The following is a 19,009-nucleotide window of genomic DNA, read 5'->3' as shown; positions in this document are numbered from 1 at the left end:
TACATTTAAAAATTAAAAGAATGAAATTTTTTTTGTTGTTTAAAATCTAAAGTAACCCTGCAGATAATAAGCTCCACCAAGGAAAATCAGAACTGAGAGCCTGGCTGCAAACCCACTTATCCTGAAATGGGAGGAAGGAAGGATGCCAAGTGAAGAGATTTCCATGGAGGGATCTGTAAATTGTCATTTTCGGCCGAGAGATACAGGCCTGGCTTTGAAGAAATGATAACTGTAAGTGTCAGGCCTGAGTAAATTGCTTCTCTGTGTCACTCTAGTCTAATATCCTGGACTTTTAAACATTCTACTCTATCCTTACTACTCATCTCCCTAGATTATAGGGGGGAGGGTATGTTGCTAATCTACTCAAATACTGGAGCTTCAGTAAATTCAAAAATATATGCTACCTTTGTACACCATATTCATTTTATTCTAAAATGTTTTCACACCAACAGTTCTGGGACGTGGATGAGATTTACAACAGATGAGCACACTGCTGTATCTTGAAAAACTGATACAGTTTTAAGTCAATACTGAGTTATTATCTATGATGTCTGAGGTTACAGGAAACACTCAGAGTGTGGATGTACATAGGAGCATGCATGAACAAGACAAATGTGTCCTAGGAAAAAGCTTGGACAACTTCATACTGACACCTTATTACTGATTTTGAGCCCATCTATCCCTAAGATGACAAAGAAAGGGGCCACAGAAAGCTGAGTATTAGGGGAATAAGAAAAGGTAACTCTTCCTTTCCAACTGAACCCTAAGTCAAGCCTGTGACCTGGACTGTGGGAAATGTTTATGAAGCAGGCAACATGGGTCTAAGACTGTTGATGGATTGCTAGGATCGAATGGCCCATCTGACCTGAGAAATGAGGGCAGACAAAGCACTCTAACTTGGGGTGCATGTCTCAGGACCCACTCCTCTCTCCTCCCTGCCCAACTTCTGGCACCCCACGGTATCAATGGCCTCACTACCCCAGCCACATGGGGTCTGGCAGGATGTGCCACTCAGAAACTCCTCAGCCCAAGATTTTCACATCCTTATTGTTACTAAGTAAACAGACTTTCATATCTCATGAAGCAGAGCAAGGCTGCTGCTACAATTGGGTTCAGCTGACTGCCTCCTTCTAATGGTTGAAAGTACGAAAATGTCTACATGTAATATACATGACGTGAAGGCAGCTGCATCACAGATGCACATATCGTGGTGGTGTGCTCCCAAAAATCAAGGACATTTTATGAACTGGTTTCTGGATAGTTTCTTTCTAGCATTTTCCTTTTAATCAGTTCCTTTCTCCTTTGCTTCTCCAGCTTCTTATTTTTCTGGGGAATCAATTATCTCATAATTCATAGGCATTAACCATAAACAAACAAAGATAAAGTACAAAGGTCACAGGCTTGCATGTACAATTTTATAGCTGTCATATATGGAATTTTAATGAACAGCCTTCTAGGCCAATATATTCCAAACACTTTATTCAGGGCCCATCATTTCAGAATTTAAGGACTCCAATCTAATTTATCCACATGGAAGTCTACCATTTTAACAGGAAAAATCCATACAGTTAAAAAAAGACCATGGATTCAAAAACTCTTGATAGCTATTAAATGTTTTCCTCCAAATATACTTTTTCCAGCAATATAAAAATATAGTGCAACAGAGGAAAGACAGCAATTTGCTTGCAAAATCACTTTTGCAGAAAAAGATAAAACACGGAATACTTCCCTAAAAGTAATTTTGCAGATGCTGTTTCTAATCTTGCACTCTGTAAATTCGCATGACTTCTGCAATTATTAGCAGTAGCCCCTGAGCAGATAAACATCACAAAACTCTCTGAGAGTTCTGGAGAAAGAATGAAGGGCACTTGAATGCTCCCAGCCATGATCTCCAATTTGCTTATTATTAGAGGAAGCAGGAGTAAATACAAAAGGGGCTATTTCGGTCAGGCAACGGCCAATGCCAAGGAGAGAAGGCACATTCACACCCCTCCTGACTTCCCATGTAATGAGGAGCAATTAATTCATCTTATTGTGCTTCCAAATGCCAAAGACTCCATTCACATCAAAGAAAAATGTGTCAAGGCTTTGACTATTGTTCATTTTTAAATGCACTGAGCTATATTTAGTATTTTATAATTGTCAATAGTGTTTCCTTTCATTCTGATATGGAGCTCAGCAGCATTATGGATTGTAGATGAGGATCCAGGTGATTTGTAGGTATGCCTGATGGTTCTCCCCCAGGAAGCCTGGGATTTAGATCAGTTAATGCCAGGTCTGGGTGTGGAGAGAAGGCACCCTTCTGACATTAGCCCCCTTCCCCTTCAGAGGTGACAGCAAGAGGCCGGGGATAAATCTTCCCTGAAAAGCCAGAGGAACCTAAGCAGGCAGCTGGCTCAAGTTTAGCTCCAGACTGAGTACCAACTCCCAACACTCACCTTTTCTGTTTAATTCAAACATCCAGACACAATGAAAAAAGGCTCAGTTGAGGGGAGACAGTGCAAAAGCACCTCAAGACAAGGGAAAGGACCCTCACCCTTGACTAGCTCTCTCTGGGGAGGCACCATGACATCAATCAAAGAGCTTGGTCTTTGGTGCCAGACAGCCCTGGAATCAGATTCAGACTTGTGACCCTGGGCAAGTTATTTAGCATTCAGAGCCTTTGCTTCCCCCTTTCTAAGGTGAGGGTAACAGCACCCATTGTCAGGACTGCATCAAACACTCTGCACAGTGCTAGCAGCCTTGCCATTCAGTGAACTTGGAATCTATGGGGCCCAGGTGATCAGCCATCCAGGCTTGATCCTGCTCCAGATCTGCAATGCTTAGGAGTCCTGGCCCTCATGACATAACCTTGGGGCCCACTGCTATTCTAGAGCATTGTCTACACTAGAGGCCAATTAACAATGGGATTTCTCTCGGAAGGGACAGGAATGTAGAATGAGGCTGTTTCTGTCACCCTTAACAGGAAAATCCAGACCTGGCTCAGTTCACATGGAAAGATAAATGTGTTCAGTCCTCTTTTACCCTACGCTCTGCATCACCACATGGCTGACGGGAGGTTCTAATTCCATCATACCCAAGCATGAGAAATTAACTGTCTCCAATCTTTGTCTTAACTAGGTTAAGTTAAAAACAAGGTAATGAAAATATCGTTGAGGAGACAGGGGACATGTCATGAATGCAAAAGAACTCCCAGAAGATTGGGAGATGCCAGGAAAGGCAATGTATCATTTCCCAAATCCTGTGACAAGGCCAAGCATCTTGGTGCTGGCGCTGAAACAAAGGCTGTTCCAGGATTCCTTTGCCTTGTGCGCTGCTAACGGCCGCCTCCTGATGGAGCAGAGCGGCTGAGAGGGCCATGGGGCGCTCCAGCGGGTGAAGTGAGGTGTGTCTTCCCTGTGGCCTGGATGGAATCAGTGGTGGTACAACCAGGATGCAGCAGTGTGGACTGCAGCAATGCGTCAGCAAAGTTCTTGAACTCCCCAAGAGAATTAAATCAACAATTTTGAACTCTAAGCTCTGTGCTTATTGGAAGGAATGGCAGATTGGGAAGAATGGCCCGTTCAGAAATCAAATCACAAAGGCCACCAGGGTGAGAATGAAGAAAATGGCCTCGGGAGCACACGTAGCTCATAAATTAGTCACCAACGACTGGACACAATCACAGAAACTTGGCTCTTTTTTTTTTTTACTGCACTGGGATGATGCAATGTCAGCCAGGACAGGCTTTTCTTTAATACACATCCGGAGCTTGACACGAATACATCAACTGCCTAAGATGTATTCCTGCTAAGGTTAGGGCAGCGTGAAGACTTCTCATCATCTTACTACTCATCAACACACTCCAGAACAGAAATGGCCTGGCCCAGCTTTACAGGAAGGTGACAATGGTCCACAATGTGGTGGTCTGCAGAGCTTGGCAGTGGCTCCCACAAGCCTCTGAAGCCAGCCAACAAAGGGCTGCCTTTCTGCGGCTATTGGGGAAAGGTCTCTGGGCAGGGCCTGGACGATCTCAGGAAAATCGAACTCTAGAGAGACTCAGAGCAGGAAACTCTTAAGTAGGAACTCTGAGTAGGAAAGAAAAGACTGCTTAATGCATGGAGAATATTTTCGTGTTCTTCCTACATGCTGGGATAATAAATCCCTGGAGCTTAAAAACATAGGTAATGATCTTTTGATACATTAATGGTGGGTGGAATAATTCAAGGTAGAGAGTAATTTCTAAGTTTCAGGCCTGTCCTCCGACCATGTAAGTCTCCCAGACAGGCTGCTGCCAATCACTGCTCAACTGAAGTAGGGGCTAAACTAGGGGAGAGGCGGATATGCTGGCAATAAATGAAACTGGTGTGGGTGACACTGCTGTGGATGCAGCTGGTGACAGAAGGTCCAAGAGTGAGCTCTCAGTCATCATCCTTGGAGCTCCTACATGCATGCTCCACAGACCGGTAAGCCACCTGCACAGTGTGACTGCATGGGCCCATCTTCTCCTTTATAACTGGAACCAGGCCCAGCTACAAAGCTGTGGGTCACCTAGAACCCACTGAATGCCCGAAGAGTGGTGGGTCAAAAGGTTTTTGTCTGGGCAGGGGCCAAACATATGCTACTCCCATCACTGAGAAATGGCTCCCTTCATGATAAGCTCTCTTTGTGAGCAGCAGTTAGCACTCTGACTTGTTTTTTAAAAAATTTAAAAATTAAAATGAATCTGAAAGTATATGTTTAATGTCCAAAACTCTGGCACTCTGGTCGTCAACGCCTTGCACTTCTTTATCCGCGTTAGCTGGCTCTTGCGTCTCAGTGGCCTCTGCTGACCCCTTCGCCCCTTTTCCCTACTGCCCAAGCCCTCTGCTCCTAGCTCTTCGTCTCCTCACATCACTCCCTGACCACGTCGCTATTCCCTGGACTGTCTTGCCCTTGCATCTCTCCCTTACGGTTGTGTCTGTGTCTAAGGTGATGCCAAATTGTTAGCCAAGTCTACCTTGGTTTAGGGTGCTATAAATTGTACAGAAAAAATCTCATGTTGGTGCCAATGGCTTCAGCCCAAATTCATAGTAGATAGTGGGTAACAATCCAGATTAGTTTTAGGACAGGGGCAAAGAAGAAGAGACCGTTTTCATTAGATTTGATTTTTCTCAGGAAAATAAATGGCAAGGAAAAGACACGACTGGTGGAGGAATGGGGGTGGAGGGAGATTGAGATCCTTTGGGAAATGAGGGCGGGGTAAAGGGGATTAGAAAACATAAGAACAATTTTTTGCCATTTGATTTCACTTAAAAAGAACTTGTGAAAATATGTCAAAATGAAAATGATCATTTCCAATGGTACAAGCATGAATGTTTAATATGGCCTTCTCCGCACTTTTTAACTTTTTGTTACATTTTAAATTTAGCAGTAACAAAAACTTCATGGTTAATTTTGATGCACACCTTCAGTATCTTGCCATGATTTTAAGAGAACCCAATCTTTAATAACCTAAGTTTCAAATGCTGCTATTGAACAGGTGCAGTGTACCCTCTCCAACTTAATAAGGATAGAACTCTTAAACAGAATTTATTCTACAGTGAGGAAGAAAATGTACACAGCAGTCCGAGTGGACTGGAATGGGGAGCCAGCCAAGGGGGATGATAAGGACCAATGAGAGCCCTCAGGCCCCAGGGGTGTGTGTGTGGTGGGCCCTGGTCCATGCATCTCTCTCACTCAGTCGTTACAGCAACCCCTAAATTAGTAAATATCACACACCCCCTGCCCCGCCTGCTCCCCATGGCCCACAGATGAACCTCACTTTCCATGGGGTGATTCCAGGAATGTTAGGCTCCTCGGGTGGCATTTCCCATCCATTGCCTCCAACCAGATGGTGTTCCTCATGGTTCCCCAAACACCCCCATATCTCAGTGGAAGTTCTGCCCTCCTCTTTGCTAAGTTCTAATGGTATCTTTCACGAGGCTTTCTTTAATCTCCCACACCCTCAGGATTAACCACCCGCTCACTATGCAGTCTTTGCACAACCCTTAAATTTCTCCTGCAGAGCCCTCCTATCCCCAGCTGAGGATAATCTATTGGGAATCTTGTCTTCTCCCCAAAAATAACAGAAAAGTTTAGTGTTCCTCAAGAACAGAGACTTTGCTTGTAATTTTCTGTGCCCAACTTCTATTAAGGCAGTGGTTCTCAACCTTCTGGCCCTTGAAATACAGTTCCTCATGTTGTGACCCAACATAAAATTATTTTCGTTGCTACTTCATAACTGTAATGTTGCTACTGTTATGAATCGTAATGTAAATATCTGATATGCAGGATGGTCTTAGGCGACCCCTGTGAAAGGGTCGTTTGACCACCAAAGGGGTCGCGACCCACAGGTTAAGAACCGCTGTTAAGCAGTCAAGAGCACACTGGGTGCTCAATGAGAAGTTGACTGGACTGAATTAAGTCATCACTTCTGTGCTTTTAGAGTTGGACTCTACACAGAATCTTAAACTTTTACTGTAACACATTTTGTTATAAAAACTGGAATTAAAGTCCACACACAAAAAGAGGGATGTGGCTCACAAACAAGCACTGTGGGAAGCAGTGCTGTTAGCCGCTGCTACGCTGACCTTTGGAACTCACTCAACAGACCTGCATCGCGAGCATGACTCATCCATAACTGACATGAGAATGACCACTCTCTTCTTGAGTGTTTTCTTTGGAGGAATATGGCAGAACAGACCATAGAACTAAAAACTTAAATGGGACATGTGAGCTTCTGTAAGGTTAGGAGGGAAAGCTGAGAGGCAGACATCTCTTCTTCCTTCTGCCTAAAGCACTGTGGTTTTTCGAACCTTATTCAATGGAACAGCCAAAGAAGCCATGGCTGAGAATGAGAGAGTCTGAGCTTCAATTAAAACAGCCTTTATTCTTTTATATGTTGAAGGTTTCAAGTAAGATTTCAATCTGAAACCTGAGTTTTGCTGCTTAAAAATGTCTGCAAAACCACTAGACTAAAAAAAAAAATTCTACTACACCCTTCCCTAGGAAGTGAAGAGAGCCTATAAGGTTAAGCGGGCTCATGGGGAAGCCATAGCTGGCAGTGGCCCCAGGTGAGAGCCAACCACTTATTCAAACTCCAAAGGAGGGCAGGGAAATGGAGTTTGGCTTCAGTCTCCACAGGAGGGCCACACGTCCGCCGTGGTCCACCCCAGAGAACAGAACTCCTTAGACTTCTGAGCACGTAGAGAATAGTGAGCAGCCTGGCTGAGGCAGGAACTGCAAGGACAGGTCCTGAGATAGTCCGTCACCAGCCACTGTCTCCAGGAAGCCTTGCTACATCTTCTCAGGCAAAGCACAGTGTCTCTTGTAAGTCTGGATACTTTCTGCTACCCCAGCGCCTGCCCAGAAGCTATCTTTGTTGTTGGTGGGGATGACTTCAACTTTCAGTAGAGACTTTATCTCATTAGTTAGTGTGGGAGGCCAAGCAGATGTGGCTATAAGCCTGACCCCACAATGATCTCAGCAAGGATGCTCATCCCTGCCTCCCACAAATGTGTGTGACTCCCAAGCTGAACAAGCAAGTACAGATGGAGCGGTGAGATCTACTCCTCCTACAAGGTCATAAGCCCTGAGCCCATGTCCTGGGGATGACTGCTAGGGAGGCTAAGGAGGGCATCTTTCATATATATGCCCCTGGGAGGTCAAAGCAGCCACATCTCTGCAGGCAGGTGACAACCTTAGTCTCTTCAACTGTCCCAATGCCCTCAGAGTGGTGACACAGTAGTACCGCAGCTATGATCACATCACCCTGGGTTACTGACAATCACCACAGTGTCAATCACAAATTAAGTCCACATTTTGAGCAAGAGCTCAAAAAGTCATCTTCTAAAATGTGTGTGCTGCCCTAGCTGATTTGGCTCACTGGATAGAGCATTGGCCTGGGGACTGAAGGTTCGATTCCGGTCAAGGGCATGTACCTTGGTTGCAGGCACATCCCCAGTAGGGGGTGTGCAGGAGGCAGCTGATTGATGCTTCTCTCTCATTGATGTTCCTAACTCTCTATCCCTCTCCCTTCCTCTCTGTAAAAAAATCAATAAAATATATTTTAAAAAAATAAAATATGGGTGCTGAGGAAAGGGTGGTAGCAAGGGCTGCCTGCCTAGCTCCAAGGGATGGGAGGGGTGACAGGTTATCTACAGTGTGTGCTGATGTGAAGCCTTCGATTTGAAAACATTCTCCCATCTCCAGGAGTAACAGCCTATCTGAAAGAGCAGTGGTGTAGGATTCAGAAAGATCTGAGTTCAAATCCTAACTCTGACATTTATTAGGCTTGGCTTTTGGCAAGTCAATTAAACTCCTGGAACCCTGGTCTCCTAAACACTCCTCAAATCCGCATAATGGCTGGAACTTTCTGTGTAGTGCGGGTAAACGGGAGAACCTGCGGGAGAGGCTCTGTGCCACACCGCCTCCTGCCTTTCAGCTCCCAAACAGCAGCGCGTCCTCCAGGCCACTCATCCCTGGGATTCCCTCCACATCTTATTTTGGCTCTTCCTGCTAACACTTATCCAGCAGGGCCCTAATTTCACATTCCCCTCTGCATGGCCTGCTCTGTGAATAAGGGGTTGGCTGTTAGCTGCCCACCGTGATGAGCGCCATGCCTGGAACACAGAATTGGTATTAGCTGATGGGAAGAACAAAGGCCTCCATTTTTCTGAGAATAATGTGGTAGCGAGGAAGGAAAAAAACTACAGGAAGATGGAAGTGGTTCTTGGAGCTGAAATTTGGAGCCAGATGCTACCCGACTGCCTCTGTCTCTGCCTCCTTGTGTCTGCCCCACAGGATGGGCCAGGGTTGTAAGTGGGGGACGTCTTTTTATTTTTATTTTTTAAGAACAAACACAAATACAACTGTATGTTTGTGTATATGATATGTATAAGGCAAGGGCAAAACTGTTTACACTGAGGAAGATTCTTAAATCATCAAGTGAGAAAAGGAGTGCTTCCAGCACCCACGGGACCCCTTCTGAACAGCAGTGCGCCCTGTGTCACTTAACAGGGTTTTCAGTTTAGGGCTGTGTGCCCGGAGGGTCCATAGGAACCACACAGATAGCGTAGAAATAGAGCAATTTATAACATCTCAGATGGAAATACAACATTGATGTAGGTACACCTCTTTGTACACCATTAATCTGTTAGCACAGAGAAACTAGAAACAGTCAGAACTTGAGCAAATACTGAGGTAGTTACATCCACATAGAGAGGAATGCACCTTTGGTTAAAAAGCAGGATCTAAGAAGTTATCTTAGTCTTCCAACTGCTCAGCCAGTGCAGCTAAAAGCCAGCCACCGTCAGCCACACGTGCGAGCGAGCCAGCATGCTGCCCACTGCAGAGGGCACACCGAATGCTCCTTCCTGGAAACTAGCGCTATTCCACAGCCAGACTTGTTTGCATAAAAAAAGTTGGAGGACTTTGGGAAGGGTCCCAGCGTTCACCACTCAGTGCTGTGAAATTACATGCTACTCTTTAGGTTCACAGTGAAAACATGAATTTACTTAATGTGTGGAAAAAAACAGGACAGAACCAAAAATGGCATGTGGGAAAGGCAACAATATGAGCTACAAACTCATTTTTATTATAAAAATTCCTCCATATAAACTATAACCTCTGCATTTCTAAAATGGGATTGTGGGAGGTGGTGAACGTCACACATGCTTTACTGCAAATTTTGGAAGGGAGAACTTGTATTTAAAATATTGTCCATGACACCATTTTTGCTATGAAATATATTTTTAAGGGACGGAAACTGAGGCACATGTAAAAACATTTTACAGTAAACTCAATTTTCAATGGAATTGCAAATACGGATTTGATAGGAGCATTCCCATCTTTAAGATGTTTTTTGTAAGGTCTCACCTTAAATTTCTTTTTTAACTTAGAAAACAATATTAAACATCGTGGAAGAAATCTAGCAGAAAATACTCTGTGTTGGAAGAACACATGAAAAAAGTTATATGGAAAGGTTATATTTTTTCTGAGTATTTTCGAAAATACATCAAAAGCACAAATTAATTTCTAAATATTTTATTAAAAGTAATTTCATGATGACCACCGTGGAAATGATTCTTGTTTATAATTTCCACACCAACTTTGTGTCCCTGGATTTTTTTTTTTTTCCTTCTCCTAGCCCAGGGCTGCTTGGTGGATATTTGAAGGTTAAAAAAAAAAAATCAGGTTTTTGTGCTGAAAAGTTATCAAGACCAGCTCTCTGCTGCATTTGCATTGTTATTAGGGACACACACGCGCACACATACTGGGCTTAATGTGAGGCTAGTTCAGAAACAGAGAGATTAGACACAAAGAAATGTAAACAGCTCTCACATGCGAGGAAACTAGGTTACGAGAATCCCAGCACCAGGCATTCACCAGTCACCATGGAAAACAGGAAGTGAGATGCATAGCAACCACAAGCCAAAAAGCAGGAAAGCGCATACCTTTAGCTTGGAATGAAAATCACGAGATTTCCTTCTGGCAAGAACCTGAATGTGACTAGACACCTGCAGGGTAGGGGAAGGGAGGAAAACAAAGGAAAAGCCTGTAACCATGGAGATGAAAAGCCCCCTACAACTGGGCAAGCCAGACGTACCTTAATGGCGGCTTGAATTTCTCGAACTTTCTTTCTTGCTAAGACCTGTATATGACTAGACACCTACATTGTTCGGGTTTATGAGGGGAAACAAAACAAAAAAAAAACAAAAAAACAAAAAACAAAAAAGGAAATCAAATATAAAATTGCTACTCCTTAGGAGGGTTTGGGGTGGGGTGGGGGTGGGGGGGAGGTTATTTGCATCGCAACAAAGCTCTGCAGTTAGGAATACACAGTCCCAGCCAGACACCAAGCCCCCAGCGCTGCTCTCAGCTTTTCAGACTGGGTCATCACTGCAGTGACTTGATTCAGGAGGAAAGTTCAGGCTAATCCAGTGTTTTTCTCACCCGGGAGCAATCACGGACATGGGATGAGAGGGGGAGAGTGGGGTTGTTTTCGTTATAAAATTAAAAAGGTGGGGGTAGAGGTAAATGAAAATATTTATAGCTTCTCAGTATAGGGAGGGAAAATCCCTTTTTCTCAATTTAGAAGAGACGATCCATAAATTAGCACATTCTGCACAATCAAAAAGCTGAAGCTATCGGTTGTATTCTGATCTCATTAAGAGCTCTGGATTCTGTAGCAAATGTTAAAATAATACTGACATGTAAATTAGATCTCAAAGTGAAATGGAAAGACCCAGTTAGCAGAGCATTTCCCCCCCTTATAAATATCTTTAATCCTTCCACTCTTTTGGGTATTGACTGGGCGCCAAGTGGATTTGCATATTATTACAAAGCGCAAAGTGTGAATACAGCCAGCCAGCCACCCTGTTAAAAATCTGGGTTGAAAACCACACGGATTTGCTGAACAACAAATTCACATTGGAGAGGTATCACCAACTGCTGCCTCAAAACATCCCCAGGATGCCGGGGTGTGGAAACCAAGCCAAGCCTGGCTTCTGAGACACAATGATTCCACTGGGTAAACAAATTTGCATCTCTTTCCACGGGACTTGGTTATATTTAGAAGAGTCCCCCAGTGAAGGGGTGGGGCACATGACCAGAGCCCATGGACCAGCAGAGGGTCCAGGCTCAGCACGTTCCGCATGCTGGGAATTAGATCTTATCTGTTTTTGTCTGTTTCAAAAAATTTAGAACCTCCAATGTAATAGTTCAGCGACTCAGACTATGAGACAATGACTTTATTTCAAACACTCTAGCAACTCTAAAAAAAACCCCAGAATTTATGATAATACAAGATCCTTTTATCTTTAACTTTATCTTTGCGTTTAAATTAATTTTTTTTCAATTTTTGCCTTTAAAAAAATTTACAGATAAGCAGGAACTCCCCCATCCTCCTCACACCTCCATCCGGCTCCTGCTTTTACTTGTTTCCAACCGAATTTTGGTCTGATGTGGTTCTCGGACTTGGACTTAATGAGGACCACTGCACACTGTCAGGGGAACATCCACAGAACAGACAATGTCCTGGGCCTGAGCACTGGCAGGAGGCCACTTCCCTCTGTGCTGACTCAGCAGCCAGGCTCCGGCTGGGGCACATGTAGCATTCCTGGGGAAAAGCTCTCCCCCATCATCAACACTCATGAAAACAACTCGTCACTGAGCAGAGGACTGGAATCTGCTGCTCAGGCTTAATGAGACCACAGTTGAGCTTGCCTTCTGGTTTCATGGTAGTTTTTAAAATCTACAGATCCATCAGCATAAGTCAACATTAAAAAGTAAAAAATAAAAATTTTTTCTGTTAACAACTCACCCATGAGATGTTTGATTTTTTCCCACCCCCTCCTTCCCCTTTCTTTCTTTTTGTTTTTGGTTAAACAGGAATTTCTCATCCATTCCAGTTTTGAACTGGGTCAGAGATTTGGGCTGCTTTACATCAGAAAAAAAGAGAGCCAGAGCCCTGACAAAGGGCAGAGGAAATGCCTGACACTGCTCTGCACAAATACATGTACGTTGTAACTTCATTTCAGTCACAGCAGCTACTAACACAAAGCCATAGCTTAAGGAGCAACGGTTCCCTGGACGCACATCATTCAGTATCATATTCAGGCCAATACTCATGGCTGCTAGTGTTACTTTTTCATTGAAATGATGACTAATATTATAGTTGTTCCAGGATTTTACAATGCACAAAAATCTCAAAATTTCATGGCCTGAAAGTATATTTGCACCTGCAGCATTTGTAGTGTTTGCAGATGCATAGTTTGGGAAAGAAGTAGAACTTTTAAAATACAGTGCAGGAGCAGTTTTATATACTGTCCTTAGTAAAACTTTCCCATGTGTATAAAAAGGGCTCTTAAGACCACATAGTCAAGGGTCACTGAAATGATGAACAGTGAAAACTGAGCCAATTTAAAACACCAATTTAAACATCACTGACGTCCTTACAGGGAACTCAAAATGGGGGCTCCTAGGAGCCGAAGCACAGACAGCCACTGCAGCCAAAATGCCTCCTTGGGCCATTCGCTGACATGCACAATTTCCAGGTAGGTTATTTTACCTGTTTTCTGGTCCTCGTCTTCCCTGTCCTGAGTTTGATGTATCTGGCTATCAATTCATTCCTACCTGCAAGAAAGAAGAATTTACAATAAGGTGGATCACAAAAATTTTTAAAAAGCCTCTGAAAGCTAAGAATATAATTCAGAATCTGTTGCAGCTGTAAGTTTACTAATGCTAGGAAAATAAAACAGTGCCATTATTGTTTGCAAAAATACTTACCAGGAGAAAATAAGTCGAGGGACATTAATTCTGAATTACAATCGGCAATTGAGGATAGAAATTTGCTTTTTGAAAATGCACCTTTTTGTTTCTTTGCATGCTTGCATCTAAATGGGTGGTCACTTGTATAAGCAACAAATATAAGCATTAGTGTCGGAATCCGCAAACCCCGTCTGTTCTAGTCTTATTTTTCATATCCATTCCTCCTCACCCAGGTTTCTACTTGTAGTTACCTCTAGTTAAATTATAGCCACAAGAGAATGAGCTGCTGTGGCCACAGAAACCCTACAACAATAAGTTAATAGTATGAAAACAGACACACCCTAAAAGTAGTCACTGTACTAGTAACTACACACAAGACTGTGTCTATGAAAAAGAATGACTCAACCTCCTCAAGACTTTATAATCTCTTTTTTGGGGGTGGGGAGATGGGGGGAAGAAAATGTCTAAAAGTATACCCAAAGACTTTCCATCAGTACCCCGCCAGGAGAGAGAAGTTTCAAACAGATTACCTGACTTCAAAGAACTATGATATAACAGGAAAGTATAACCCCAAAGCTGAGTGGGGAAATGTAATACTACATGACATAAAAACCCACTCTTACAAGACATGGGTTCAAACTGTAACTATAATCATAACTGTATAGCTGGTTGTATAATTTGTGCTTGGTGTTTTACTTCCCAGACATACTCCCTGAAGAGAGCAAGAACTTGGTCTTACTCCCCAAGCTCTGTTCCCACTGAGAAAGAACAAACAAGGAAATAACACAGCCTCTGCTGAAAGGCAGTGGCCACGTCCACCAGACCTCCCCTGGCAGAGTAAAAAATTGGCAGCGCTAATGAAGACCAATGCGAGAGTGTCCTTGTGGAAATCTTGTCTGAGAATTCTAAATATTGTCCCCCATCATTGTCTAGAACAGTGGTTCTCAACCTTCCTAAAGCCGTGAGCCTTTAATACGGTTCCTCATGTTGTGGTGACCCCCAACCATTAAATTATTTTTGTTGATACTTCATAACTGTAATTTTGCTACTGTTATGAATCATAATATAAATATCTGATATGCAGGATGTATTTTCATTGTTACAAATTGAACATAATTAAAGCATAGTGATTAATCACAAAAACAATATGTAATTATATACGTGTTTTCCAATGGTCTTAGGCGACCCCTGTGAAAGGGTCGCTCGACCCCCAAAGGGGTCGCGACCCACAGGTTGGCGAACCACAGGTTGAGAACCACTGGTCTAGAACATTCCTGTAAGCGCGGCTCTGTCCACCATCTGCTTGTGCTAGGACCGTACGATGCACCGTCAGCCCTAGAAGACAAAGGAATCGTGGAGGTTTGGGGGGGCAGGAAAGTGTCTCTGGGTCATCCACTCTCACTCTTAAAAGTCGAAGTCCTTATTAGCCGAAGCCAGCACTTCTAGAATTCAGGAAGTGGTCCATTTCATCTTAAAACTTTTAAGATTAAAAGGACCCTCCTTATTTGTGGCTTCTTATAACTTTCTTCCTCAGGTTCTTCTTGTTCCTCTTCACAAGAATCGAGGCTAGTCACTGATGCACATGACTAAGTTTCAGATATTAATGACGGCTTTCAGGTCTGCCTGGAGTTGTGTCCAGGCCAAGCCTCCCCTGTTCCGTTGTTATCTGTGACAAGCTTTGCAGCACCCCCCCCCCCCCACACACACATCCTGTGACCATCCTTTGTCTATTTTCCTTGCAAAGCCTAAAGCCCAGAACTGCAGGGATGCTCCTGCTGGGACAGCTCCACATCAGAGTGGGTGCATCACCTCACTCGTCCCAAATACTCTACTGGCTCATGCAGCACTGCCTCTGATTTGGGAGGACCACGATAAACTGCCAACTTGCATCAATTTGAACTCCTAGGTTCCTTTTATATGGGTTACCACCCTGTGTCCAGTCCTTTTAAGCATAGTTACAATTTTCAGATCCAAATACAGAACCTGAGATTTGTTCCTATTGCATTTCATCCCATTAGATTAAGCCTGTCATTCCAGCCTGTCGGGATCTTCTCAGATCCTGATTCTATAACTGAACTCACCCTTCAACTGCGGGAAAAGAACTTGGAAATTCAGTTTTGAGGATTGCTTCTCTAAGGATTCCCTTTCAAACTTTTGAGAACTACCAATATCTCCTTGTAGTGTCATCAGGTCTACTTCTCCATCTCTCCGATGGTTGTACAGATTTTGCAATTTGTCTCAAAGGCTCGCGGACAGCAGAGCCCAGCTAGGAGTGCCTAATTACCAGAAGCCAGACCTAAATGACAATGTCTGCGGACGAGCCAAGCATGCTCCAGCTCGGGGCCTCACTGTGCACCCTGTTCAGGGACAGGGTGCACAGTGAGGCCAGGACGTCTGAGTGGCCAGGATGAAATAAATCCGGGGCTCTGTTTTATATGTAATTTTATCTGAACCTTATCCAGATGGCAAAAATGTCTCCTGCCTCACACGAGCATATTCTCTGTGAAAGCAGACAGAATTACTTGTTACATGTGACACATCACCTATACAACTAACTTTTAATTTCTTATGGCACTTGGCTGAATGACTAAGGTCAATATCTAGGATGGCCACACTTGCATAGAATCTGGAGTCTACACAAATGGCATCCCTTGGAGTTAAACAATATCAACTCATATGTTGATTACAATATTTCTAAAAATTGGTACTTCTCCAATAGGCACTCGCTGGGTATCTACTGTGCAGAGCTCTACGCTACCGTCATCATTTCACTGAATTCTTGTTGTAACTCTCACATCCCTATGGTTTACAAAATGACCCTTCAAAACTATGTGTTTCTTTTAGACCATATTTTAAGTCATAAAGAGTAATTAACTTGAGGTTCTTACGTGTTTCTTCTTGTCTCCTTAAGGAATATCATTGATTCAAATGTGCTTTTTCCTAGAGACTTTTATTTTTATAATTTTTAAAAATATATTTGTATTGATTTCAGAGAGGAAGGGAGAGGAAGAGAGAGAAGCAACAATGATGAGAGAGAATCATTGATTAGCTGGCTCCTGCATGCTCCCTACTGGGGATCAGGCCCACAACCCAGGCATGTGCCCTGACCTGGAATCAAATAGTGACCTCCTGGTTCATAGGTCAATACTCAACCACTGAGTAACTCCAACTGGGCTATTTTTACAATTTTAAAAATTCAAATTCAATTAACATGAAGTATCTACTGTGATCGAAGCAGTGTTAATCACTTTATTTCATATGAATTTTTTAATGACCATCAGGGTGGCTTTGTGCACAGAAAAACACTATTTAGGTTTACCTGTTAATAAAAATATATATTTCATTTGCTTAGTGTTTTTTTTTTTAAAGAAAAACCTTTAATACCTAGATCACTCTTAAATTTTAACTTCAACTCATACATTATAATTTTTATAATAACTTTCAAAGGTCCATTCGAATAATGGTTGGCCCATTTTGTAAACCTAAACTCCTTTAAACATTTAAAACTGTATTTAATTTATAATGTATTTAATTCTTTTCAATATTAGAACTATGTGATTCAACTTATAAAACCTTTTCTTAAACAACTCTTAAAAACTTAATAAATTATCTTAAATACTCCAATATTGCTTACAAATCTAGTAAGGCCTCAACCCTACCCCAAATCAAGTCTAAATTAATTACCCCTTGGCACATTTTAATTTAGAAATACAGGCTAACCAGTTAAATGGGCCAATTTATTTTATTTTATGGAGGGGCGGTTTATTTTAAATAATTAACTTGAAATATCAAATATGCATATATTCTTTAAGTAAAACTATTAATACTATAGCTTTGATTCTATTAACATCTTTTACTTTTATTTCTAAATCTTCCCAGAATTAAAATATGCTCACCTGTTAGGAAACAAGTATGCCATTCCAAATGATTGTGGAATATTTTTTTGGCTGCTTGGGGTTATACATATTTTGGGAAAATCAACTAGGTTCTGAATGGATTCTTGTCAGTGATCCTGATAAGACGTCCTGAGACCTATTTTTCTTTCTGTAGAATGGCCCTCTAAAGGGAGTGGATCCATACAGTCCAGAGCTCTGGATTTGAGTCATGGTACTAAGTTACAGAATTCCCTTACCAAGGACAGGGAGCTCAGCAGCACCAGCCACCACAGGTGTAACTGGCAATGGGTCTCTTGTCCACACAGCACCGTCTTATTTGCAGCCATGATCAGGATGTTGGACATTGGAAATGTGAACCCTCATTTCTCTCTCTCTCTCTTCCAAACACACACACACACACACACACACACACACACACACACACACACAAATGGCGGTGCTTCATCCAATGAACCTTACATTACAAAAATGAATTTCAAAAAGTTAACTTTAAAGTTAATCATGATATTCCTAAACCAATCCTATAGTCATGTGAGGACCATCTACTTTGTGTCTATGATGCCTGTCTGATGCATCAGGGATATAAAGAGAGGACTGCCTGCCTGCCAACAAACAGTTTACTGTCTCACACAAGGGCTAAGATACACGAGCAAATCAGCTCTACACGTCAGATGACAACTATTGCCATGAAAGAGGTTCTAGTAGCATGCATGGGTACTTGGCCACAAATAACTCGGGGAATCTAGAAAGCCTTCCCCAAAGTGGTGGGCCATAAGCTAGGCCTTTAAGGATAGTTTATATTTTCTCCAACATTTTATTTTGAAAAATTTCATACATACAGAAAAGTTTTTTACAGAATGAATTTTACAGTGATCACTATATAGCCACCACCTAGAATCTACCATTCACTTTTTCTATACCTGCTTTATCACATCTTTCCCATCTCTCGATTCCGCTATGTAGTTTACCAAGCCATCTTATTTTATTGATGTTGCTACTGCATTTCAAAATAAATGGCAGGCATAACACTTCCCCCTAAATACTTCAGCATGCATATCACTAACTAGAGCGACAAGGCTGATTTTGACAGGTGGAATGGAGGGGAAGAGGTAAAGACCATTTCAGACAGAGGAAGCAGCATTTCTTTAAATAGATAAGCTTGCCCTAACCGGTTTGGCTCAGTGAATAGAGTGTCGGCCTGCGGACTGAAGGGTCCCAGGTTCGATTCCAGTCAAGGGCATGTACCTTGGTTGTGGGCACATCCCCAGTGGGGGGTGTGCAGGAGGCAGCTGGTCGATGTTTCTCTCTCATCGATGTTTCTAACTCTCTTTACCTCTCCCTTCCTCTCTGTAAAAAATCAATAAAATATATTAAAAAAATATATATATACATAAGCTGGAAACTGGGACAAAACACACAACACACACACACACACACACACACACACACACACACTCACCCCACACGCCTGCTGCCCCTCAAGCTCCCCGACCACGGCACTCTCTTTCTGAGCTCCAGGTTCTGCACTCATAGCACCCACGGCATTCAGGACTCATCTCCTATAAATCTGTAATAGCTTATAGAGCTGAGTGGCAATGTCGCACTTCACCACTCAGTGTCATTATACTACTGGTTCTCTGAATCATAAAATTCCCTTCAGAAATGCACACCCTAACACTTCTGTAAGTCTGAGATTTGACAGCTGCAGCTACCCTTGCTTTTCCCACAGGCAGCAGCAAAGATAAACAAGGCCTGACCTGCCATTTTCATACTATGATCTTCACCAGGCACCGCAATCCAGCTTTTATTTTATTTTTCCTTTCTCCTAAAGAACATAACACAGT

General features: G+C 42.7%; 1 protein-coding gene across 10 annotated transcripts in view; it reads right to left on the bottom strand.

The window, feature by feature from the left end:
• TEAD1 (TEA domain transcription factor 1) overlaps nucleotides 1-19,009 on the bottom strand; it is a 262,434-nt gene that overhangs the window by 63,794 nt on the left and 179,631 nt on the right. For 5 of the 10 annotated variants that reach the window (XM_059708928.1, XM_059708932.1, XM_059708929.1 and 2 more), the window contains exons 3-5: nucleotides 13,070-13,134; nucleotides 10,607-10,669; nucleotides 10,455-10,517 (exon numbers count right to left, since the gene is read on the bottom strand). In XM_059708928.1, coding sequence (XP_059564911.1) covers nucleotides 10,455-10,517; nucleotides 10,607-10,669; nucleotides 13,070-13,134 — 191 coding nt within the window. The remainder of the gene's footprint in view (nucleotides 1-10,454; nucleotides 10,518-10,606; nucleotides 10,670-13,069; nucleotides 13,135-19,009) is intronic. The other 5 variants (XM_059708934.1, XM_059708937.1, XM_059708933.1 and 2 more) reach the window with 3 other exon arrangements.

Source organism: Myotis daubentonii, chromosome 9, assembly GCF_963259705.1.
Source record: "Myotis daubentonii chromosome 9, mMyoDau2.1, whole genome shotgun sequence".
Classification (NCBI taxonomy): Eukaryota; Metazoa; Chordata; class Mammalia; order Chiroptera; family Vespertilionidae; genus Myotis; species Myotis daubentonii.
Note: the sequence above shows the minus strand (reverse complement) of the source record. Positions and strands in the feature narration are given on the sequence as shown.